Source organism: Salmo salar, chromosome ssa14 (assembly GCF_905237065.1).
Source record: "Salmo salar chromosome ssa14, Ssal_v3.1, whole genome shotgun sequence".
NCBI lineage: Eukaryota > Metazoa > Chordata > Actinopteri > Salmoniformes > Salmonidae > Salmo > Salmo salar.
Genome location: NC_059455.1, coordinates 23,440,357 through 23,463,074, shown reverse-complemented (window position 1 = coordinate 23,463,074; position 22,718 = coordinate 23,440,357). Strand labels below are relative to the sequence as shown.

Here is a 22,718-nt window from a genome sequence, read left to right as displayed (position 1 = left end):
GACTCATGAAACCATAGGCCTACTGGTAAAACTTACATGAGGTGGTACTTCAGGGGTACTCCGGGCAGAGCAAAATTCAGTTGGTGGGACAGTAACCGGAAAAGTTTGGGAACCACTGGATTAAAAGATGAGTAAGTTATTTCAGATGCTAGCACAACAACTGCAAATCCCAATAAAGATGCATCACGTTTTGTAGTTCACTTTCTGTGCTTTGTCTAACACTGCTATCATGAATCTAGCAAATAAGTTTTGTGGGTCAGAGTGCAGTATTTATTTAGTTTTATAGCACAAGCGTTTGCTAGCAAGTCTCTGACATTGGATTTAGTCGGGACAAATCCAGGGGGTTGACAAGCAACACGTGCCTTGGATGGAGGCAATGTCTACATGGCACGATTAAAATCCCATGAGTTGTGAATCGGATCGGACCGAACAGCTAGCATGACAGCTAAAATGGCTTTGAAAAAATAACATTTAAGATAATAGGGAGAAGTATCTAACAAAATAACTACGTTATGACATTGGCTAATCATAAAACTATTGAAATATATTAGAATTCTGGGTACATTGCAGACAAAATTCTAACTTACTCAACATTCAAGCCAAGATGGAACATGTAAAGTCAAAGTTCAGTCTGTTTTATTTGCTGAGTTTGTTGCTATGAGTGAACTATGAGTTGCCACCAGGCCCGCCACTGCTTAATTGCTACTCCCGGAAAATAGCGTTAGCACAATGACTGGAAGTCTATGGGAACAGCTAGCATGCTAAATGGCCCACGAAACTGCCTTCAATTTCCGTCAAACTGCACACAGAGCAGGGGTTGGAACCACAATTATTTTCCAATCGTTTTGTTCTGAACAGGTCGAAACTGTTCCACTGTTTCGACCAGAAAAATAAAGTTCTGAACCGGTTCGAACCCAACGTTCTTTTTATTTAGCTCGACATTATATTATTTATTAACCAATCAGTGCGAATAGAGCAGCTTGCTATGGAGCGGGCAAGCTATTTACTGTACATGCATTGGACAGCTGAGTGTAGGGTGCAAGACTACTGAAATTTTGCGGGTGAGGAGAGTGCGAGAGAGGGTGGAGGAGAAGGAGGTGGAGGCTTGGCTTGGCTTGAAGAGACACTGGAATATGTTTCATAGCATAGGTGCTATGTTGCATTTTTTGTGGGACTGAAAAAAAAATGCCTGGAATGTAAAATAACGTTATTAACCCATGTTTTTAAAATAGTGGTTATGTTCCGGAACATTGTAGATCACTTTTGTTCCCGGTTCTGATTCTGTTCCTTGAAAAATGTTGTATTTTTTCAGTTTTCAGTTCTGTTCCCTGAACCGGTTTCAACCCCTGATGCAGAGACATAAAAATGGTATCCATGAGTTCATCTGACTCTGGGTAAGTAGAAAAAGGGCTTAATTGCAAAATCTTGCACTATCCCTTTAAGATTAGTGTGACAAGTTACAGCGAATTTGTAGCACAAAGCAGGCAGAGGTGTGAATGAGAGCCACGAGCGCACAGCCACCGCTTGCTCCTCATCATGCCCCGGACCCCCCTAGCAAATAGCAATCGACCCACCAGCCCCCCACTACATTTTCCAACGCTGCTGAAAGAAATCCTAGGGGAAAACACTAGCTATGTCACGTCCTGACCAGTAAAAGGGGTTATTTGTTATTATAGTTTGTTCAGGACGTGGCAGGGGGTGTTTGTTTTGTGTGTTTCGGGGTTTTTGGTTTATGTTCTATGTTTTCTATTTCTATGTGGGTTTTCTAGTTTTTCTATTTCTATGTTCGTTTTGGGAACGACCTCCAATTAGAAGCAGCTGGTTGTCGTTGCTTCTAATTGGAGGCCATATTGAAGTGGGTTTATTTTCTCTTGTGTTTGTGGGTGGTTGTTCCATGTATAGTCTATGTACCTTACAGGACTGTTTTTTGTCGGTTTTTTGTTCAGTGTTAATTTCTTTAATAAATCAAGAAGATGATTCACATCCCCGCTGCAGTTTGGTCCGATCATTATGACGCTTATGACAAGCTATGTTTCCACTAACTTGTTCAGTGATTTTCTGTCGACATATAGAACGTTTGCATACAAATTGCCTGCTATGGTGTGTTTCCATTAAACTGTCTTGTGTCAATAAAAACAGATGTCACACCAAAAAAATAGAGTTTCCAGTATCCATTTAGGCAAATTGCATAATAATACATTGGCGACAGCCTGTATATGCCCTCCCACCTATCTGTTTCATGTCTCAGGTTGCCAGCAAAAGCCAGCATGGATAGAATGCAAGAATTTACTAATATTTGCTATATTCTAATAATTATCCTGTGCCAACGTAACGCCACGGTCCATGCCATGGTGAAACTTACACTCCTGTAGATCTGAATTAATTGGAAGGTGAAACTTGCCAGTCAACCAGAAAAGCAAGGCGACGCAATTCAGGCATTCTTGAAAGTCAGGACAAAGATCCTGCAAAGAAACATTATTTTATAGTTGAAAAAATGTATTTAGCAAGCAGCAGGCGTTTACAATTAAATGTATAGTGGCGCTTTATAGTCACGTTATGACATCGTGCTCCGCGTACCTTTAAAATGATTCAGCAATGATAATTTATTCGAAAAACACTGTTTTCATCATAAAGAAAAATACACTCCTGTCGAACGGATAAAAATGTTGTTGATCTTTAGAACATTTGTCCTATAGCTGCCGTTTCCATTAGGCCTACACTTGTCGCAATGTAATTTTTTTGCAACCATTACTTTTGTCAAATTAACCTGGGTCAGTGGAAACGTGCCTACTAATCATGTGTTGAAAGACCTGACTTCTCACAGGTGGGACAGCTGGAGGTGGGAGGCCAGCAGGCTACATGTAGCCCAGTCTGTCTGCTGTGTTTTGTGCTGTACTGTGTGGGTTGGCTGGGCTCTCATTCCACCCTGGGCCCTTTCAGCTGTGCAGCTGGCCTCACCTTGCACTGAGCAGGTGTGCGCCTCCTCCAGACTCTCAGCACCTAAAACAATCACACTCTACACAACAAACACAAACACAGACATCACACTGAGGAGAGCAGCCTCAACAGACTGTTTCTCACGCAGCCGCGCAGGTGCACATGTCTCACACTCAATGGCCAGCCAAAGATAACTAAAGGAACATTTTGGCTGTAATAATGTTGTTGATTTGCAAGAGTTCTGTTTGGTGATATTGTATTTATTCTCTATTTAGTTTACAATTCAAGACCAAAGGGTTGGGGATTGTTGTGAAAAGGTTGCGTTTATTTTGAAATAAAGGTTACATTTATTTTGAAATAGAACATTTGGGCGCAACCAGACTCCAAGGATGACTACGGGGCAATCACGAAAATATGGGATTTTTCTGTTTTGTTTTTCATTTTTTTGCTGATGAATAAGTTGCCTGCCTGCATGATGCCGACTCTGCTGGGAGCAATGGCCCAGGGAACTCAGCAAGCAGACTCGTGTGTGTGTGTGTGTGTGTGTGTTTGTGTGTGTGTGTGTGTGTGTGTGTGTGTGTGTGTGTGTGTGTGTGTGTGTGTGTGTGTGTGCGTGTGCATGTGCGTGTGCGTGCGTTCTAGTGCATGTACTGAGCCTTCCATGGCAATGACTGCACGTTAACCAATGTGCACATTCCACAGTGCACTCCAGGCCACACCATAAGAGACACCAAAACCCCACAGCAATCCAAACCTTTGTCACATTTATGATTACTACAGTATAACATTTAATTGAAGGAGTTGTGTTAACTGTAATATATACAATTATTTGTTATACTGCTTCTGTGGTGCCATGTGAAGGGACAAGTGTTGCTCTGGCTGTGTGAGTTAGAGGCAGATAGACGTAATGGAGTCTCAGTAGTCAACTCCTGGGGTTAGTGAGGAGGTCAAGTCAGAACGAGGACCATCTGACACCAACAGATGGAGAGAGCAAACTTCAAATCAGGACTACAAGACCAAATGTTAATTTTGTGCACACAACAAATGGTTATTTCAGTTTAAATCAAGTTTGCTCCAATGTGCCCATCTCAACTTTGGAGTTCTAGCATGCAATGCAGAACTAGGCCTATAACTGGAGAAAAGGAAAAGTACTCTAGAATTAAATAATTTGTTCATTTTGCCGTCCTCAGTTTTAGCCTAAGCACTGAACATCTAATACAGTATAGTGTTTACTGTCTACTCACTAGCACAGTAGCATATTTCACACTGTTTTGCTGGTTTGTGTTCAATATTGGTGCACGCTGTTCGATATTGGTGCACCATGTTCGATATTGGTGCACTCTGTTCAATATTGGTGCACCCTGGAACTTTACATTCAGCTGAATGTAGTTGGCCTAATAGGCCAATTTGTTGAGTTTGTTGTTGATTTGAGTTGGGTGTCACATTGAGAGAATGGCCTACCTACTCCAGTCTGGAGGTAAACTAGATACAGTTCCTCTCTAACGTTCTAACATCTCTAATGTTCTTCTCTCTTTGTGTTCTAGAATGGAGCTGTTCCAGGAGAACCCGTGAAGACGGATAAGAACTCCAGGAGAGGGAACTGGGGGAACCAGATAGAGTTTATCCTCACCAGCGTGGGCTATGCCGTGGGCCTGGGAAACGTATGGAGGTTCCCCTACCTCTGCTACAGAAATGGAGGAGGTACGTCTTCACACTGATTATATAGTAGTAATGACAGCAATACATTCTAGTTTATCCACAATGCCTTTTGCAGTGCTTTGAAAAGCAATCAAATTAGAAAGTGTTGTCAAGTATGTTTAAGTTGCTGTTCCTCACATTGTGTCAGATGGATCCAAGTTATTCTTGGCTTTATTCCCCCTCAATTCAAATGTTTTAACTCCTACAATTGGCTTTAGTCTTCTATACATTTTGCGACCAGGGATCGCCATAGAAGGGCATACATATACAGTAGCCTGTGCATTAGGTCACACAATTACATAGCTGAATATTATAGCCAAGGGGACTGGTGTAGCTCAAAGCTCTGCAGTAATAACATCACAGTAGACTTTATCAGCTGGCTGTGGCCTGGGTTGTTGCCCAAAAGGCACCCTATACCAACTAGTAGTGCACTATATAGGGAATAGGGTGCCATTTGGGACGCAGGCAGTCTGCTCCTCACTCTCCAGTCCTTCCTTTAACCCATGATCTCAGACTACAGCACTGAGGTCGTTATTCCCCAGATACATTGGCCTCAGTAGCCCCCTGTTAAACCAATCAAGCAGACAGAGGGTTGCTGCCTCGCTTAGCATCACTCTCTGTCTGATGCTCCTTAGGACTCAAATGAAATTGAATTTGTCACATGCGCTGAATACAACACGGTAGACCTTACCGTGAAATGCTTACTTACAAGCCCTTAACCAACAATGCAGTTTTAAGAAAATAGAGTTCAGAAAATATTTTCTAAATAAACTAAAGTAAAAAAAATCAAGTCTATGACTTGGATGACTAGAGTCATTGACAAATTTTTGGGCCTTCCTCTAAAACCGCCTAGTATATAGGTCCTGGATGGCAGGAAGCTTGGCTCCAGTGATGTACTGGGCTGTACGCACTATCCTCTGTAGCGCCCTACGTCAGACGCCGAGCAGTTGCCATACCAGGCCGTGATGCAACCGGTCAGGATGCTCTCGATGGTGCAGCTGTATAACTTTTTGAGGATCTGGGGACCAATGCCATATCTTTTCAGTCTCCTGGGGGGGAAAAGGTGTTGTCATGCCCTCTACACAACTTTCTTGGTGTGTTTGGACCATGATAATTTGTTGGCGATGTGGACACCATTCACCTCCTTTGGCTTGATGACATTTTCTCATCGCTGGCTGGCCGGCCGTAAAAAAACATCAGAGACCTTGCAATATGACCACTGTGTGGGCACTACGTTGCAGAAACAGGATATTGTCATGGGATGCTTTTCTATATGACCTTTTTTCTGTGTCTAGATCTAAACATGACCTTACAATTAGACTGCTTATTCACTGTGCATTACATAGCAGAAATATGATATTGTCAATGTCATGGGATGACAACTCTTCTATTTCTGAACTAATTTTCTATTCTAGACAGAAACATGACCTTAAAATCCGTCCACTCACTCACCGAGCATTACATAGCAGAAATGGGATATTGTCATGGCATGGAACTTTTCTGTAATATTTATAAATGTTTCATATGAATGACCATTAGATAAGCCATTGGTTGTGAACAGCAATAATAAACATATACCTACTTACAAGAAGTAATAGTGTAAAGAGTTAAATAACACAAATCTGAGTTCTAATCAATTTCATCAAAACTGTTGACCTGTCCCATATCTTGTGTTGTGTACTACAGGAGCCTTCATGTTCCCCTACTTCATCATGCTGGTGTTCTGTGGGATCCCCCTGTTCTTCCTGGAGCTCTCATTCGGACAGTTCGCCAGCCAGGGATGCCTGGGGGTTTGGAGGATCAGCCCCATGTTCAAAGGTGAGCCAGTTAACAACCACTGATGCCGTTGGTCAGTCATGTTTAAAACACTGCTGCCATTGCTCAGTCATGTTCGAAGGTGAGCCAACAACCAGTGCTGGTGTTGGTGATTGGCATTACTATCACTGCCGTTGGTCAGTGGCATCCAACTAATAACTGACTATCTGACGCTTAAGAAACTGAAAGGTTGAAAATAAATTGCAGCATCTGTTGTCAGCTTAGAATGCATATGTAAACATTCTTAGAAAACCCACAGATTTTCAACATGTCTTCAGTAAGAGAGCCACGGTCTTGCCTGGTCGTATTTTGAAGTCCTCTACTCTCTCTTTCTCCCTCACCAGGTGTGGGCTACGGGATGATGGTGGTGTCCACCTACATCGGTATCTACTACAACGTGGTGATCTGCATCGCCTTCTACTATTTCTTCTCTTCCATGACCAACCTGCTGCCGTGGACCTACTGCAACAACCCCTGGAACACGCCCACCTGCAACGGTGTGGTGACTCCCAGGGGCATCAACAACACCCTGGCCAATGTCACCCGCAGCTTGGTCACCGGGGCCGCTGAGGTTGCCGTGGAGGTGGTCAATAAGACCAAGAGGACCAGCCCCAGCGAGGAGTACTGGAAGTAAGGCATGAGTGAGAGGGAGTTACTACTAGACCTGTAGAGTACTGGAAGTAAGGCCTAACCCGGACCAAGAGTTGGTTATCAATCTTTATTTGAATTCCAACAGATTTTATTCTAAATCTGTTGAGTACTGGAAGTAAGGCCTGAGTGTACACTTGCCGGTTGGAAGATTCCCGGAATCAGAAAGGAATAAGCAGGAAATCCGGATTCATCCAGCCAGGACTTCTGGAAAACCTGGGAATTTTGGGAGTTACTGTAATTCTGCAACCCAGCAGTACCTGAGTGGGAAGGTGTGGGCACGGCTGACTCTAGTCAGGCCTACTAGATTAAAGAGACTGGAGTAGATGCTGCAAGGGTTAATTCACACTCTACTGCTCCTAGATATGGTTAGTAAAGTAGTGTTCAAAATGTTTTGCCACATAAAGTACACTATATATACAAAAGTATGTGGACATGCCTTCAAATTAGTGGATTCGGCTATTTCAGCCACATCTGTTGTTGACAGGTGTATAAAATCGAGCACTCAACCAATGCAATCTCCATAGACAAACATTGGCATTAGAATGGCCTCAGTGACTTTCAACATGGCACCGTCATAGGATGCCACCTTTCCAACAAGTCAGTTCTTCAAATTTCTACCCTGCTAGAGCTGCCCTGGTCAACTGTAAGTGCTGTTATTGTGAAGTGGAGACGTCTAGGAGCAACAACGGCTCACAATGCCAAGCGTCGGCTGGAGTGGTGTAAAGCTCGCCGCCATTGGACTCTGGAGCAGTGGAGTGATGAATCACACTTCACTATCTGGCAGTCTGACGAACCAATCTGTGTTTGGTGGATGCCAGGAGAACGCTACCTGCCCGAATGCATAGTGCCAACTGTAAAGTTTGGTGTAGGAGGAATAATGGTCTGGGGCTGTTTTTCATGGTTCAGGCTACGCCCCTTAGTTCCAGTAAAGGAAAAGTGAGTTCCATACAGAAATGGTTTGTCGAGATCGGTGGAGAAGAACTTGACTGGCCTGTACACAGCCCTGACCTCAACCCCCTCTAACACCTTTGGGATGAATTGGAACGCTAACTGCGAGCCAGGCCTAATCGCCCAGAATCAGTGCCCGACCTCATTGATGCTCTTATGGTTGAATGGAAGCAAATCCCCACAGCAATGCTCCAACATCAAGTAGAAAGCCTTCCCAGAAGAGTGGAGGCTGTTATAGCAGCAAAGAGGGGACCAACTCCATATTAGTGCCCATGATTTTGTAATGAGATGTTCAACGAGAAGGTGTCCACATACTTTTGGTCACATAGTGCATGTCTGACTATGGGTAAACAGAAGAGTGTTTGTGTTTCTCTGTAAGGCAATGTTGTTTTAGATGCTCTAGTCCTGCCCAGTCAGATGGCAGGCATGTATGCCTTGCTAATCCTGGCCTATGATTAATCATCCCGCATTCAACAAGCATTACACATACTGTAGTTGACTGTCTGAAGTACACAAGATTAGATGTTAAGTATATTTTCCTCGACAAGAATAGTATCTTGATCCCGTAGTGAATGGGGAGTAGTGTAGCTGTTTTATTCCCCTAGCATAGAGAATAGGGGCCTTTCGAAGGGAGCGGTGTGCTTGGTTAATGGCTTTCTAAATGGTTTGTGCTCAGCTTTCATTCAGGGTGATGTCTTCAGTATACTATGAATGGAGTTGTATTTCCTGCCTATTGTCAGTAAAGATAAACCATTGTGTTGTCACCAAGTTGTTTTTCGGTCATACTGCTACATTGAAATATGTGCTTCGCTCACTGTAATACAAGGGATCATCCGAACAATTCTCCTTCTCTGTCTCTCATGAATGAACGTATAGCCATTGTTTGTCCCTGCGGCACTGACTCTACATTCTGCATTTCTCTATTAAGGCGTTGTTGTGAATAGACACTGTGATTAATTGTGTGCATTCCCCACAGACACTACGTTCTGCAGATCTCAGACGACATCGGGAATTTCGGTGAAGTCCGTCTCCCTATTCTGGGATGTCTGGCCGTGTCATGGGTGGTGGTCTTCCTCTGTCTAATTAGAGGAGTCAAGTCTTCAGGCAAGGTGAGCAGCGGTGTCTATCGCTCTGTCTCCCTTTTTTTCTCTCTCTTATCTCTCTCATCTCTCTACGTTCTCTCTCTCACATCCAAAAGTCATTGATTGGGCCAGTAGTTTTTCCCGGTCAAGTTACTTAGTCTATGATCAAGAAAAACTCCTAGTCATAATGTATCATTGACACCCATTAGAAGATGTTCTAACTCATTCTTCACCTCTCGACGGTCCTCAGGTGGTGTACTTCACAGCCACATTCCCCTACGTGGTGCTGACCATCCTCTTCATCAGAGGCATCACCCTGGAGGGAGCTGTCACCGGCATCAAGTACTACCTGACCCCACAGTGGCATAAGATCCTCGACGCTAAGGTATGGGTAATCATATAGGAAATGTAGTAAATATAGTAATAAGTCATGTAAATCTATGTCATTACCTACTGCAGCTAGTTAAGTACTACTTTATGAGTTGTTGACGTTGACTTTTTATAACTCATATAATAGCTCTTCATAGCGTAACGTTGTAGGCTGTCTCATCACACAGAGACTACTTTAAAATCAGATGTAATATGCCTCAGATATGAAATAAGTCTTCTTCAGTGGTTGTATTGACACATGGTTTTCTGTCTGTCCAGGTGTGGGGAGACGCTGCCTCTCAGATCTTCTACTCTCTGGGCTGTGCATGGGGTGGGCTCATCACTATGGCCTCCTACAACAAGTTCCACAACAACTGCTACAGGTACTCTACTCTTCCTCTTCCCCCGCTGTTCCCCCTCTACTCTCCCCTCTTCCCCGCTGTTCCCCCTCTACTCTCCCCTCTACTACCAAATAAACCCTGTGTGAGTCCCTAATGGCACCCTATAGGTCCTGGTCAAAAGTAGTGCACTATAAAGGGAAATTGATACCAATTGGGACACTTCTGCTGTCTGAGTTGTGTAAGAAGTGAAGGGTAGTGTGTGCAGTTACACTGCAGTACTTTTTCATGCTTGGTTGGAGTAAATCAGAAAGGGTCTTTGTTGCCTCTCTGGGTGCAATCACGCTACAGTGTCAACAGTGATTAACAGAAAGGGTGCAGAATGGAGGAGGGCAGCTGCAAATCGCAGGAATTGATGGTGTGCACTGCATGCCATTGTACTGTAGGTGGAGGCCAGAGGCAGCGCACTGGGAGTAGAGAGACAAAATGTTAGTTTTTTTACTCTTGTTAAACCTGCGGTTGTATTGTTCCTTGTAGTTTACAGTAGTCAAACTCAAAGCTCCTTTGCAAACTGAAAGAGGTTTTCTCTTCTGTATAGCACCACCATGTGGTGGAAGCAGTGAAGTGATGGACAGGATACTATGAATCAATGAAATAGTGTAGCGACTGATAAACCCACCAGTTGTAAGAAACCAGGAAAAATATCTCACTATTTAGTATAATCATGATTTTTGATTATGTAATTAAGACTTAGACTGTTTAGTATGAATGAATAATGCACTGGAAGGAAGAATGATGGTGAAATGCACAGATCTTGGTGGTTACTTACACAGAGACCTATAAACGTATCCTATTTCTTAAAATGTTCTTCCTGTTTTCTTTTTTTTGATTGGTCGCCCATACAGAGACAGCATCATCATCAGCATCACCAACTGTGCGACCAGCGTGTATGCAGGCTTCGTCATCTTCTCTATCCTGGGCTTCATGGCCCACCACCTGAACGTAGATGTATCTGAGGTGGCCGACCACGGTCCCGGCCTGGCCTTCGTGGCCTACCCAGAGGCCCTCACTCTGCTGCCCATCTCCCCCCTCTGGTCCCTGCTCTTCTTCTTCATGCTCATCCTCCTGGGCCTGGGGACGCAGGTGAGTCGGTCAACCACCATGACATCCTGGCTGTGTCCCAAATGGCACCATATTCCCCCAGGGCATATGGGGGAATATGGTGAGGGCTGTTCACTCTCTGGTGAAAATGTGACACTATGTAGGGAATAGGATGCTGTTTGGGATGCAGCACCTGTCTAATAGGACATATTTTTTTAATAGAATTTAAGGGCTGCATGACCGAACATAGTCAGATGGGCTCAACTTGACACGTAGATGTTTAATTCTTTTTTTCATGTTGGAGAAAGTGGGTTTTTGAGAGAAGTAGATATAAGAAGTCAATGCTGAGTGATAACCTGTCAATGTGTCCCTGTGTGTAGTTCTGCCTGCTGGAGACCCTGGTGACAGCCATTGTGGATGAGATTGGTACTGACTGGATCGTTAGGAACAAGACGGTGGTCACAGGAGGAGTGGCTATAGTGGGCTTCCTGCTGGGGGTGCCGCTCACCACACAGGTAATGGATAAGAGATGTTTACACACACACAAACATACACTGCATGCGTACACACATAAATACACATTAGAGTTGAATATCTTTCAGGTATTTTACAATGTTCCATACGAGAATAAATCACTTTTCTCCCGGGTAACCTGGTATTTCCCGTCAAAACCAGAAGTGTCATTCAAAGGCATATAAATAGGTCTATGTCTAGATTTGATTAGAACTTTGCTTGAAAACTCAAGCCTGACGCTACCTGAGCCTGATGAGTCATACATTAAATACATTTTATGAGTCCAAGGCCAAAAAAGCCCAAATGATTGTGTCCTTATCCAATACATATATGATATATAGGCTACTGCACATATGCACGACAGAAAAACATAAAAGCCCATAGATGTCGCTAGCTACAGTTGAAGTCGTAAATTTACATACACTTAGGTTGGAGTCATTAAAACTCATTTTTCAACCACTCCACAAATTTCTTGTCAACAAACTATAGTTTTGGCAAGTCTGTTAGGACATCTAATTTTTCCAACAATTGTTTACAGACAGATTATTTCACTTGTATCAGTATTCCAGTGGGTCAGAAGTTTACATACACTAAGTTGACTGTGCCTTTAAACAGCTTGGGAAAATGATGTCATGGCTTTAGAAGCTTCTGATAGGCTAATTGACATCATTTGAGTCAATTGGAAGTGTACCTGTGGATGTATTTCAAGGCCTACCTTCAAAGTCAGTGCCTCTTTGCTTGACATCATGGTAAAATCGAAAGAAATCAGCCAAGACCCCAGAAAAACAATTGTAGACCTCCACAAGTCTGGTTTATACTTGGGAGCAATTTCCAAACGCCTGAAGGTACCACGTTCATCTCTACAAACAATAGTACGCAAGTATAAACACCATGGGACCACGCTGCCGTCATACCACTCAGGAAGTAGATGTGTTCTGTCTCTTAGAGATGAACGTACTATGGTGCGAGAAGTGCAAATCAATTCCAGAACAACAGCAAAGGAGCTTGTGACGATGCTGGAGGAAACAGGTACAAAAGTATCTATATCCACAGTAAAACGCGTCCTATATCGACATAACCAGAAAGGCCGCTCAGCAAGGAAGATGCCACTGCTCCAAAACCGCCATAAAAAAGCCAGACTACGGTTTGCAACTGCACATGGGGACAAAGATCGTACTTTTTGGAAAAATGTCCTCTGGTCTGATGAAACAAAAATAGAACTGTTTGGCCATAATGACCATCGTCATGTTTGGAGGATAAAGGGGGAGGTTTGCAAGCCGTAGAACATCATCCCAACCGTGATGCCCGGGGGTGGCAGCATCATGTTGTGGGGGTGCTTTGCTGCAGGAGGGACTGGTACACTTCACAAAATAGATGGCATCATGAGGTAGGAAAATTATGTGGATATATTGAAGCAACATCTCAAAACATCAGTCAGGAAGTTAAAGGTTGGTCGCAAATGGGTCTTCCAAATGGACAATGACCCCAAGCATACTTCCAAAGTTGTGGCAAAATGGCTTAAGGACAACAAAGTCAAGGTATTGGAGTGGCCATCACAAAGCCCTGACCTCAATCCCACAGAAATTCTGTTGGCAAAACTGAAAAGGCGTGTGCGAGCAAGGAGGCCAACGATCCTGACTCAGTTACACCAGCTCTGTCAGGAGGAATGGGCCAAAATTCACCCAACTTATTGTGGGAAGCTTGTGGAAGGCTACCCAAAACGTTTGACCCAAGTTAAACAATTTAAAGTCAATGCTACCAAATACTAATTGAGTGTATGTAAACTTCTGACCCACTGGGAATGTGATGAAAGAAATAAAAGCTGAAATCAATCATTCTCTCTACTATTATTTCACATTCTTAAAAAAAGTGGTGATCCTAACTGACCTTTGACAGGGAATCTTTACACTGATTAAATGTCAGGAATTGTGAAAAACTGAGTTTAAATGTAGTTGGCTAAGGTGTATGTAAACTTTCGACTTCAACTGTATATGCTCTCTTGGGTAAATTAATGAAACTAGCTCCAGTAGGCTAATACAGTGTTAACTGTATTACTGCACTGTATTGTATTAAACTGTCCTCTTAGTATGCATTTTGTCACTTCCTGTTGAACGCGGAACGAGGGAGAGCTCAGTTTGTTCTATTGGACAGTTTTGAAAGTCTGTTGAGAAGTTTATTAGTAGCTAGCTACCTTCTGAGTGTGGATCCCGCGACGCGGTTGACATAAGTTGCTGGGACCGCTACTATCTATCCAGTGTTCCTGCAGCTCCAGGTCTGAGGAGCTGTTTGGAGTAGCAGCTAGCCTAGCTGCTAGCTAGCTACCTGTCAAGCTAACAGCTTATACAGCTTAGCAGCTTAGCACATCCTTTCTGAGACTGAGAATTCCTCCCAGGCACGATCAATCAGTCACTTGCATGATCCCAGTCAAATTGGTTATTAGAAAAGCACAAACATAAAAAAAATCCCTTCACAATCAAAAAAAACGTTGAAGTACTTTAAATGAAATCATGGGCAGAAAGACGAATTCAACAATTCAACTTAGATGGCTTATTCATCACAAAACCATTTGATGCTACCAAATATTTTAAAGACTACTTCATTGGCAAAGTGGGCAAACTCAGGCAGGAAATGCTACAATGAACAGTGAGCTGTGAATAAAAAAACAAATAATTGAAATTTGTAAAGTTAGTGTGGGAGAGGTGGAACAAATATTGGTATATAATGACAAACCCCCTGGCATTGGCAACTTAGATGGAGGGCTACTGAGGATGGTAGCTGACTCTATAGCCAAAGTAATTCCACTACCCAAGAGTGGTAAAGCAGCCTTTACTGGTTCTAACAGTAGACCTATCAGCTTGCTGCCAGCTCTTAGAAAACTGTTGGAAAAAAATGTGTTTGACCAAATTCAATGCTATTTCTCTGTAAACAAATGAACAACAGACTTACAGCATGCTTACAGAGAATGGCACTCAACATACTGCACTGATACAAATCTCTGATGATTGGTTGAAATCAATTTATAATAAGAAGACTGTTGGAGCTGTACTGTGAGATTTCAGTGCAGCCTTTGAAATTATTGACCATAACCTGTTGTTGAGAAAACGCATGTGTTATGGCTTTTCAACCTCTGCCATATCGTGGATTCAGAGCAGTCTATCCAATAGAAATCAAAGGGTTTTCTTTAAAGGAAGCTTTTCTAATGTTAAACATGTAAAGTGTGGTGTACCGCAGGGCAGCTTTCTAGGCCCTCTACTATTTTCTATTTTTACCAATGACCTGCTACTGGCATTAAACAAAGCATGTGTGCCCATGTATGCTGATGATTCAACCATATATGCATCAACAACCACAGCTAATGAAGTCACTGAAACCCTTAGCAAAGAGTTGCAGTCTGTTTTTGAATGGGTGGCCAGTAATAAACCGATCCTGAACATCTCTAAAACTAAGAGCTTTGTATTTGGTACAAATCATTCCCTAAGTTCTAGACCTCAGCTGAATCTGGTAATGAATGGTGTGGCTGTTGAACAAGACTAAATTACTTGGCGTTACTTTAGATTGTAAACTGCCATGGTCAAAACATATAGATTCAATGGTTGTAAAGATGGGGAGAGGTCTGTCCGTAATAAAGAGATGCTCTGCTTTTATGACACTGCACTCCAAACATCAAAGTCCTGCAGGCTCTAGTTTTGTCTTATCTTGATTATTGTCCAGTCGTGTGGTCGAGTGCTGCAAGGAAAGACCGATTTAAGCTGTAGCTGGCCCAGAACAGAGTTGCATGTCTTGATCTGCATTGTAATTAGAGGGCTAATATCAATACTATGCATGCCAGTCTCTCTTGGCTAAGAGTTGAGGAGAGACTGACTGCATCACTTCTTTTTATAAGAAACATTGTGTTAAAAATTCCAAATGTTAGCATAGTCAACTTACACACAGCTCTGACACACACACTTACCCCACCAGACATGCCACCAGAGGTCTTTTCACAGTCCCCAAATCCAGAATACATTTTTAAAAAGTGTACAGTATTATATAGGGCCATTATTGCGTGGAACTATATATATATATATACTAGCCTACCTCTTTCAGGTAATACATACATATATATATATATATATATATATATGTATATGTATATATATATGTATATGTATATGTATATATATGTATATGTATATATATATGTATATGTATATGTATATATATATATATGTATATATATATATATATATATATGTATATATATATATATATGTATATATATATATGTATATATATGTATATATATATGTATATGTATGTATATATGTATGTATATATATATATATGTATATATATATATATTGGATGCAATTTGAATGGAATTGATGGAGAAAGAAAGACTGTGAGAGAGTGCTCACGCGTGCACTGATTTAAAGCAACAGTATTTGTATGTCTGGATTGGAGTCAATGGAATGGTATCGAAGACGTGATTTCCGTGTGGTTGATACCTCTCACATTTACATTTACGTCATTTAGCAGACGCTCTTATCCAGAGCGACTTACAAATCGGTGCATTCACCTTATGATATCCAGTGGAACAACCACTTTACAATAGTACATCTATATATTTTTTTTTTTGGGGGGGGGGGGGGGGGGTTAGAAGGATTACTTAATCCTATCCCAGGTATTCCTTAAAGAGGTGGGGTTTCAGGTGTCTCCGGAAGGTGGTGATTGACTCCGCTGTCCTGGCGTCGTGAGGGAGCTTGTTCCACCATTGGGGTGCCAGAGCAGCGAACAGTTTTGACTGGGCTGAGCGGGAACTGTGCTTCCGCAGAGGTAGGGAGGCGAGCAGGCCAGAGGTGGATGAACGCAGTGCCCTTCTTTGGGTGTAGGGACTGATCAGAGCCTGAAGGTACGGAGGTGCCGTTCCCCTCACAGCTCCGTAGGCAAGCACCATGGTCTTGTAGCAGATGCGAGCTTCAACTGGAAGCCAGTGGAGTGTACGGAGGAGCGGGGTGACGTGACTCTATTTCAGCCATTGCTATGAGCCGTCCTCCCCTCAGTAGCCTCCACTGAGATGGAAATGTGTAAATTAGACGCACATTCTGTCTTTATATTACTGTGGCATAGACTTTGCTGCAGCAAATGTAGGCCTACCATGATGAGATAAGTCTGCATGCATTGTGAACTGTGCTCCATACTGAGAGGGACAGTATGTCCCCACCCTGAGCATTGATGATTCATGCAGAGAGCAGAAGGCCGTAGAGAAGCCAGATTCAGACATCGCATATCATTTAACAGCTCATAGAAGTAATTTATTATAATGTATCGGTTTCTCACAGTTATTTAATTTATGCCGGGAACAGGGAGTTGTTTTGGCCGGGAAATCTTGATAACTGGGTTACCGCCATTCAACCCTAATATACATGCATGTGCACACACACATAAACACACACGTAATTATTCAGGGGTATAATCATTAGTCCAAACAGTTGCAAAATTTTTTGTTTTGCAACAAAACTGTTGTTTCTATTTGACAAATTCAGGTAGGTCCCTCACTGTTTTGTTCCATTTGCTTCCGTTCTGGTTCCTAGTGAATACTCCCCAGAGCACAAATATTTAGGATGTATACTGTTTTTGTATTCTCCACCTGTGCTCTCATGTCTTTAGGCTGGGATCTACTGGCTGCTGCTGATGGATAACTACGCTGCTAGTTTCTCTCTGGTTATCATCTCCTGCATCATGTGCATCTGCATCATGTACGTCTATGGTGAGTCCAACTGTCTTTCCTTGATTCTAAATATCTGTTGTGCACAATGCTCTGCCAAGGCTATTGGTGAAAGCTAATCAAACTGAATGACTGACAACAAGCTGTACTGTTTGTGTTCAGGACACAAGAAATACTTCAAGGACGTTGAGATGATGCTGGGTTTCCCCCCTCCAATCTTCTTCCGGGTCTGCTGGAGATTCGTGTCCCCCATCATCATATCTGTAAGAGCATTTCATCAGCCCCTTTCCCAGTAGCTACCCTCCAGGGCCCCCGAGTTGACATGTTATGAGGCTTCACCTGCTCTGCATTACACACACTTGTCGTTAATCTGTATGGCTACACTTTCACTTTTGCCTTGTTCTCAGCAAAACCTGTTGTGCAAAATACATGTTAGAATACCAGAATGACCTAGACCTAGGACACAACTCGATGAGCATACTGTACGTACTTTCTTTATGCAAATGTAAATAATGTTTGTCCGTTTTCATGTACTTGTCGAAAGAATTACAGATAGAACTGAGTGACTAGTGATTTTTAGGATCTCTATGTGTACTTGACACGAATGGTCCCTCTGTCTTTTATATTTGCAGTTTATCCTGATCTTCACAGTGATCCAGTACAAGCCCATCACCTACAACGACTATGTGTACCCCGGCTGGTCTCTAGCCATCGGCTTCCTTATGGCCATGTCCTCCGTCATCTGCATACCCATCTATGCTCTCTACAAGATCGCCAAGTCTGAGGGAACCACATTTTTAGAGGTAGAATCCACAGTAGCGCTCTGTCTGTGTTTAGTGTTGGAAAGCAGATGTGTTTGGCATTCTAAGACTAGTGAAAGTGTCGTTTTTGTTTTGTTTGTTAAATGGAACATTTCGTTGAAGGGGTGCTCGATCTAAAAGAAATGGATGGTAAAAGGGAGAACCCGATGGGTGTTATGTTATTTGTTATGTTTTTATGTAACTTGCGTTACATAATTTTCCCAACTGCTTTACCTGCCTCTAATTAGCAATACATAATGAATCTATGTCGCTCCCATTACATTGACCTCTGACCCTCCACTCCTTACAGCGGTTGAAGAATTCGTGCAAGCCAGACGTGAAGTGGGGCCCGGCCCTGAGTGAGCATCGGATAGGCCTCTACGCCACCCCAGGCTCAGAGGGAGAGGTGGAAGTGCGTCCCCTGAAAGAGGAGCTGAGGGAGAAGGAGAAGGAGGATGAGAAGAGGGATGAGATCAGCCTCACCATCCAGGGCAGCAACGGCTCAACAGAACACAACACTACCCCCAGCGCATAGAGGCCCCCACTGGGCTAGCGCCAGTCCCCACCCAACCACCCTTTCCCACAGCACACCGCAACGTGGGGGAGAGCCCGCTCACTGGAGACCTTTACATATTGTAAGGGCTTATTATTTCTAACCTCTAGAGAAATTGGCCGTCATCCAAAAGAATTTCACCTCTTGTTTCGACATAATTTAATTATGCATTCTTTTTCTCTTCTTCATATTATGCAGGCGTGTGTACTCACTGTGAATACATGGCACAATAGGGGAGGGACAACATTTTTCTCCTTGATCTGTAAAGATATCCAGCGGAATTGGCAACTTTTCTGGTGGCAGTGCTGGGGGTTTTAAAGCTGGAGGCCAGGTGTTCTTTAGGTCAGTGCTGTAGACATCTGAATGGAACCACTCTAGGGACTGATCTTTCCCTTCTGCTGTTTTATCTACGGTATAGCTTTTGACTCTCAGTACCCTCTAATACAATATAGTCTCGACTACTCAGACTGTTATGTATGCTGCTTTAGGGTTACCCAGAACAACTGAAATTGGAGTAAGCCAATGGCTTTTTAGCTACTGATCTGACACATATTTCATTTGACTAACTATACAGTTAAGCCCTTGTACTTCCAATGATGGCAAACAACTAACATGCATTACAGCACCAACTCCCCAAACACACAGAGAATGTTGGTCTCCAGCTTTCTGAACAGCTACCCTGACTGAAGCACATTACTTCCCAATGCCCATTCTCAGGGTCCCAAAACAATTTACTACTTGCTGAGCACGTTCAATACCTGAGTAAATGTTTCTATGATTATGGTAGGCTTTACATTAGAGAGGGAGCTAAGAAAAAGACAACCATAACATGTTCACACACAAAACAAATGGGTGGATGGATGCAACTCAGTACAATAAAGTGCCATCTCTCTTTTAGTCTTCCAAGCATTTCCATGGGAAATGCATCTCGAAATGTGGCATCTCACTTCTCGCATCTCACTTGTGAAGGGAGCATTTCATTGAGGACCGAAGCAGCTAGCATATCGAGGAGGAAGTACACAGTGGTGTTGCCTCATAGCCTCTGTTACTCACAAGTAGGATTTGCCCCAACCAGGCATGTTACCAAAAAACATGTTGAACATGCATGAACTTTAATATCTCGGTGACATAGCTGGAGTATGTGTCTAACTTTTTCAAAACTGAGAGACTTGCATCAGCAGGTGTCTTTGCAGAGGAAAATAAATGTATTTACAAGCGTTTTAAAGCTCTGAGCCAAGTAATGGTGTGATTGGATGTGGAAACAGGAAGGAAAGAGGCCATTGGTTGGCCTGGAGATGGAGCTTGTCTCCAGGAGAATAAAAAAAAACTTCAGTCATCTTTACTGATTTATGTAGTTTATATGTAGTTGTATAGTATCGTTCTCTCTATAGAATTGTCTTATTTTTATCTTTTATTATTGTAAATTAACATAGTAAATAATTATAAGGAAAACATGTTGATTTTGTAAAGAAGCAACAGTATCTTAAGAAATAACAGTAATGTTTACCATTCCTCATCCATGACTTGTTTTTTTACTGGTAATTGTTTTATTTTAGTGGGTTGGAGTGGGAGGTACATGTATTTCAGTCACTTTGTGAAAGGATGATGTTGTGGTTGGGTTTAGGGTGGGAGTAGTGCTCTCACAGGTTGCTGGAATTGGCAATTGTCAAGAAGTCCCATCTCTCCATCTAATTTGAGGCATTTATCTCCGCTCTGTTACGTTGCATCTGTGTTGCAGTGAGGCAACGACCTGTCTGTGGTAACATTGTAAATCCACTGGGTCCTTGCCTGGCATGCACTGATGGAGATGGGTAGTCTGGCAATGCAGCTGCTAAAGAGCTAGAGCATTGCATCTTGAAACTTCAGATTTTGTATTTCTTCTTTAACCAGTACGTCACTGTATATAATGTTCAACATCTTTATCTGACTGCATAAATCCAGTTTCTGCTGTCATGACTATGAGTTGTTCTCCTTCCATTTTACTTCAGTTTCACTGTGTTAAAAGTGTCATGACAGTTAGCTATCCAGACGTTGTCCAAAATAGAAACGAAACCTTGCAGTCCAACAGGAGGCATGTCTGACACTCAGGGGAGTAGTTAGTGGTTATTTTGTCCCACATGGCATCTTATTGCCTATGTAATGGGGAATAGGATTCCATTTGGGACCTACCCAAAGTTGTTGGTTATTTAAACATAAAAACAAGCACAGCAGTAGGTTAGATGCAGCCCAACAGACTCAAGTTTTACTTCAGATGGAAACAGACTAGTGTGTTCTCCTATGATGATGACTGAAGCACAGTACAGCCACACTACTGAATCTGTTATAAAGCAGAGTAGTAGTGGTCCTGGAATGACGATAGCACAGGATACTAGTAATGATGTTGCTTTTAACGGATGTGTGTGTCTTGAAAAGTTAGAAACACTATGGATACATATCATTTTGGTAAGAAGAAGTTGACAGCAGGTGTAAATGGTTGAGCTAAAGTGGGTTAGTATATAATGGCCCTGGTGACATCATTTGATAACAGAATTATTCTCGACATGTCGGCTGAGGCTAGGGAGTCCTCTAGGACTTTTATTTCTTCTTCTTGTTGAACTGTTGACTTGCAGTCCTCGTCTTTATAATAGTAGTAAGTTAGGATAACCACCATGCTATTGCAACCCTTTGGTCTCTGCTATCCCGGAATTCTTCCTCTATCAGAGGACTGGTGTTTGTGTTTTTATTTGGGTGTATTTTTATTTTCTTATAGTATAATTAGCCAGTGTTTAGTGTAATATGTATTTCTGTGTAGTGGATACCCTACTGCTAACTACTATTTTTAGACCACGATAGTGTCAGTATTGATGTCATGTAATTCTAATCAATCAGTAGCGATCCATTTTTTCATCTAACAAAACACAAACTACCTTTTTAAGAGACCTTTTGTTTTTGTACAAAAAAAAACATGTATTTTATCATCACGATTTACCATCCATGTTCAGTGACACTACCTTCATCTTGTTCTAAAAGCCAGCTGATATCAAAAGTATTGCCAAACAAAAGCTTGGGTTGAAACTTGAATTCAAAGGAATGCATTGACCAGTATGTTCTGTTGAAGGTACATGACATGTCTGCAGCTACATGACTTTTGGGGACAGTACATAAGTGTTAATCTATTTTACATAGTAATAATGCCAACAGTATTAAGTGAACACTGTGGTTCTGTACTGCAGTCACATCTGTTTACAATATAGCAACTGTGCTGTAAATGTTTTGTGTAAACAGACTGGCCTTTTCAATTTGGTGGAGGAGTAGTTTACGAGCATTATGTGGCAAATAAAGAAAAGGAAATCAAACCCCATAATCAGCAACATTGCTTGGGCCCCAGGAAGAGTAGCTGCTGCTTCAGCTAATGGGGATCTGAATAAAAGACTAAATAACATTGTAAATACAATACATGACAGAAGATCAAAATATCAATGTATTGGGGAACTATGTATGAAAGGGTGATTTTGTTTTCATCTTATTCTTCCTTTTTTGATCACTGAGACTATTATTTCATTAACTTGGCATTTTATCATTTGGTGAGACCCTTCCATTAAAATGATCAACCTAAGCAGGTAGTGTAAAAGGACACATTGAATGAATATTCATATATTTGTGACATTGTATAGAAACAAATTGTTCATCACCTCATATTGAAATCACTGTAGTAAAAGGCTTCTATATATGGAATGTAAGAAATTAATAAATGTTAGCAATTCTGAAAACGGATAGTAAGCTTTTACTGTACTAAAACTGATTTATCTGCTCTGTGATTCACTACAATCACAGAGATGTCTGAATTTCTTACTCATAAACATGTTTTTACAAGTTGTTTCAGCACTTTAAATCAAGTCATGTGTTTATAACATATCTAATAATACAAACTTCCGTTTTGAAATAAGGCTTTACAATGGTCTGAGTAAACTGTTGTCACTGTCAGCAGAGTAGACATGATGTTATGCCAATGTAAATTCTATCATAAGGGAGAATAAAGCACAAATGAAATGAACACAGTACTGGTACTTTATCATATATATCTAACCATGTCTCTTGTACCTTGGGGCCAAAATCCATTGAATTGTCTTAGTCATGTCAGCTGTATATCGTAAACTGTTCAATTACAAATGGTAAATAAAATCTATTTTAAAGATCACCCAAGTGTGGTTTATGTCCCATCTAGAT

General features: G+C 42.0%; 1 protein-coding gene across 7 annotated transcripts in view; it reads left to right on the top strand.

The window, feature by feature from the left end:
- LOC106569088 (sodium- and chloride-dependent glycine transporter 1) overlaps positions 1-22,689 on the top strand; it is an 87,589-nt gene extending 64,900 nt beyond the window's left edge. For all 7 annotated transcript variants that reach the window (XM_014140084.2, XM_014140081.2, XM_014140080.2 and 4 more), the window contains 12 exons: positions 4,482-4,638; positions 6,322-6,453; positions 6,795-7,080; positions 9,026-9,158; positions 9,382-9,516; positions 9,780-9,883; positions 10,744-10,981; positions 11,320-11,454; positions 17,102-17,201; positions 17,322-17,422; positions 17,792-17,962; positions 18,270-22,689. In XM_014140084.2, the coding sequence (XP_013995559.1) occupies positions 4,482-4,638; positions 6,322-6,453; positions 6,795-7,080; positions 9,026-9,158; positions 9,382-9,516; positions 9,780-9,883; positions 10,744-10,981; positions 11,320-11,454; positions 17,102-17,201; positions 17,322-17,422; positions 17,792-17,962; positions 18,270-18,494 (1,917 nt within the window). In that variant the 3' untranslated portion in view covers positions 18,495-22,689. The remainder of the gene's footprint in view (positions 1-4,481; positions 4,639-6,321; positions 6,454-6,794; positions 7,081-9,025; positions 9,159-9,381; positions 9,517-9,779; positions 9,884-10,743; positions 10,982-11,319; positions 11,455-17,101; positions 17,202-17,321; positions 17,423-17,791; positions 17,963-18,269) is intronic.
- The last annotated feature ends 29 nt before the right edge of the window (positions 22,690-22,718 follow it).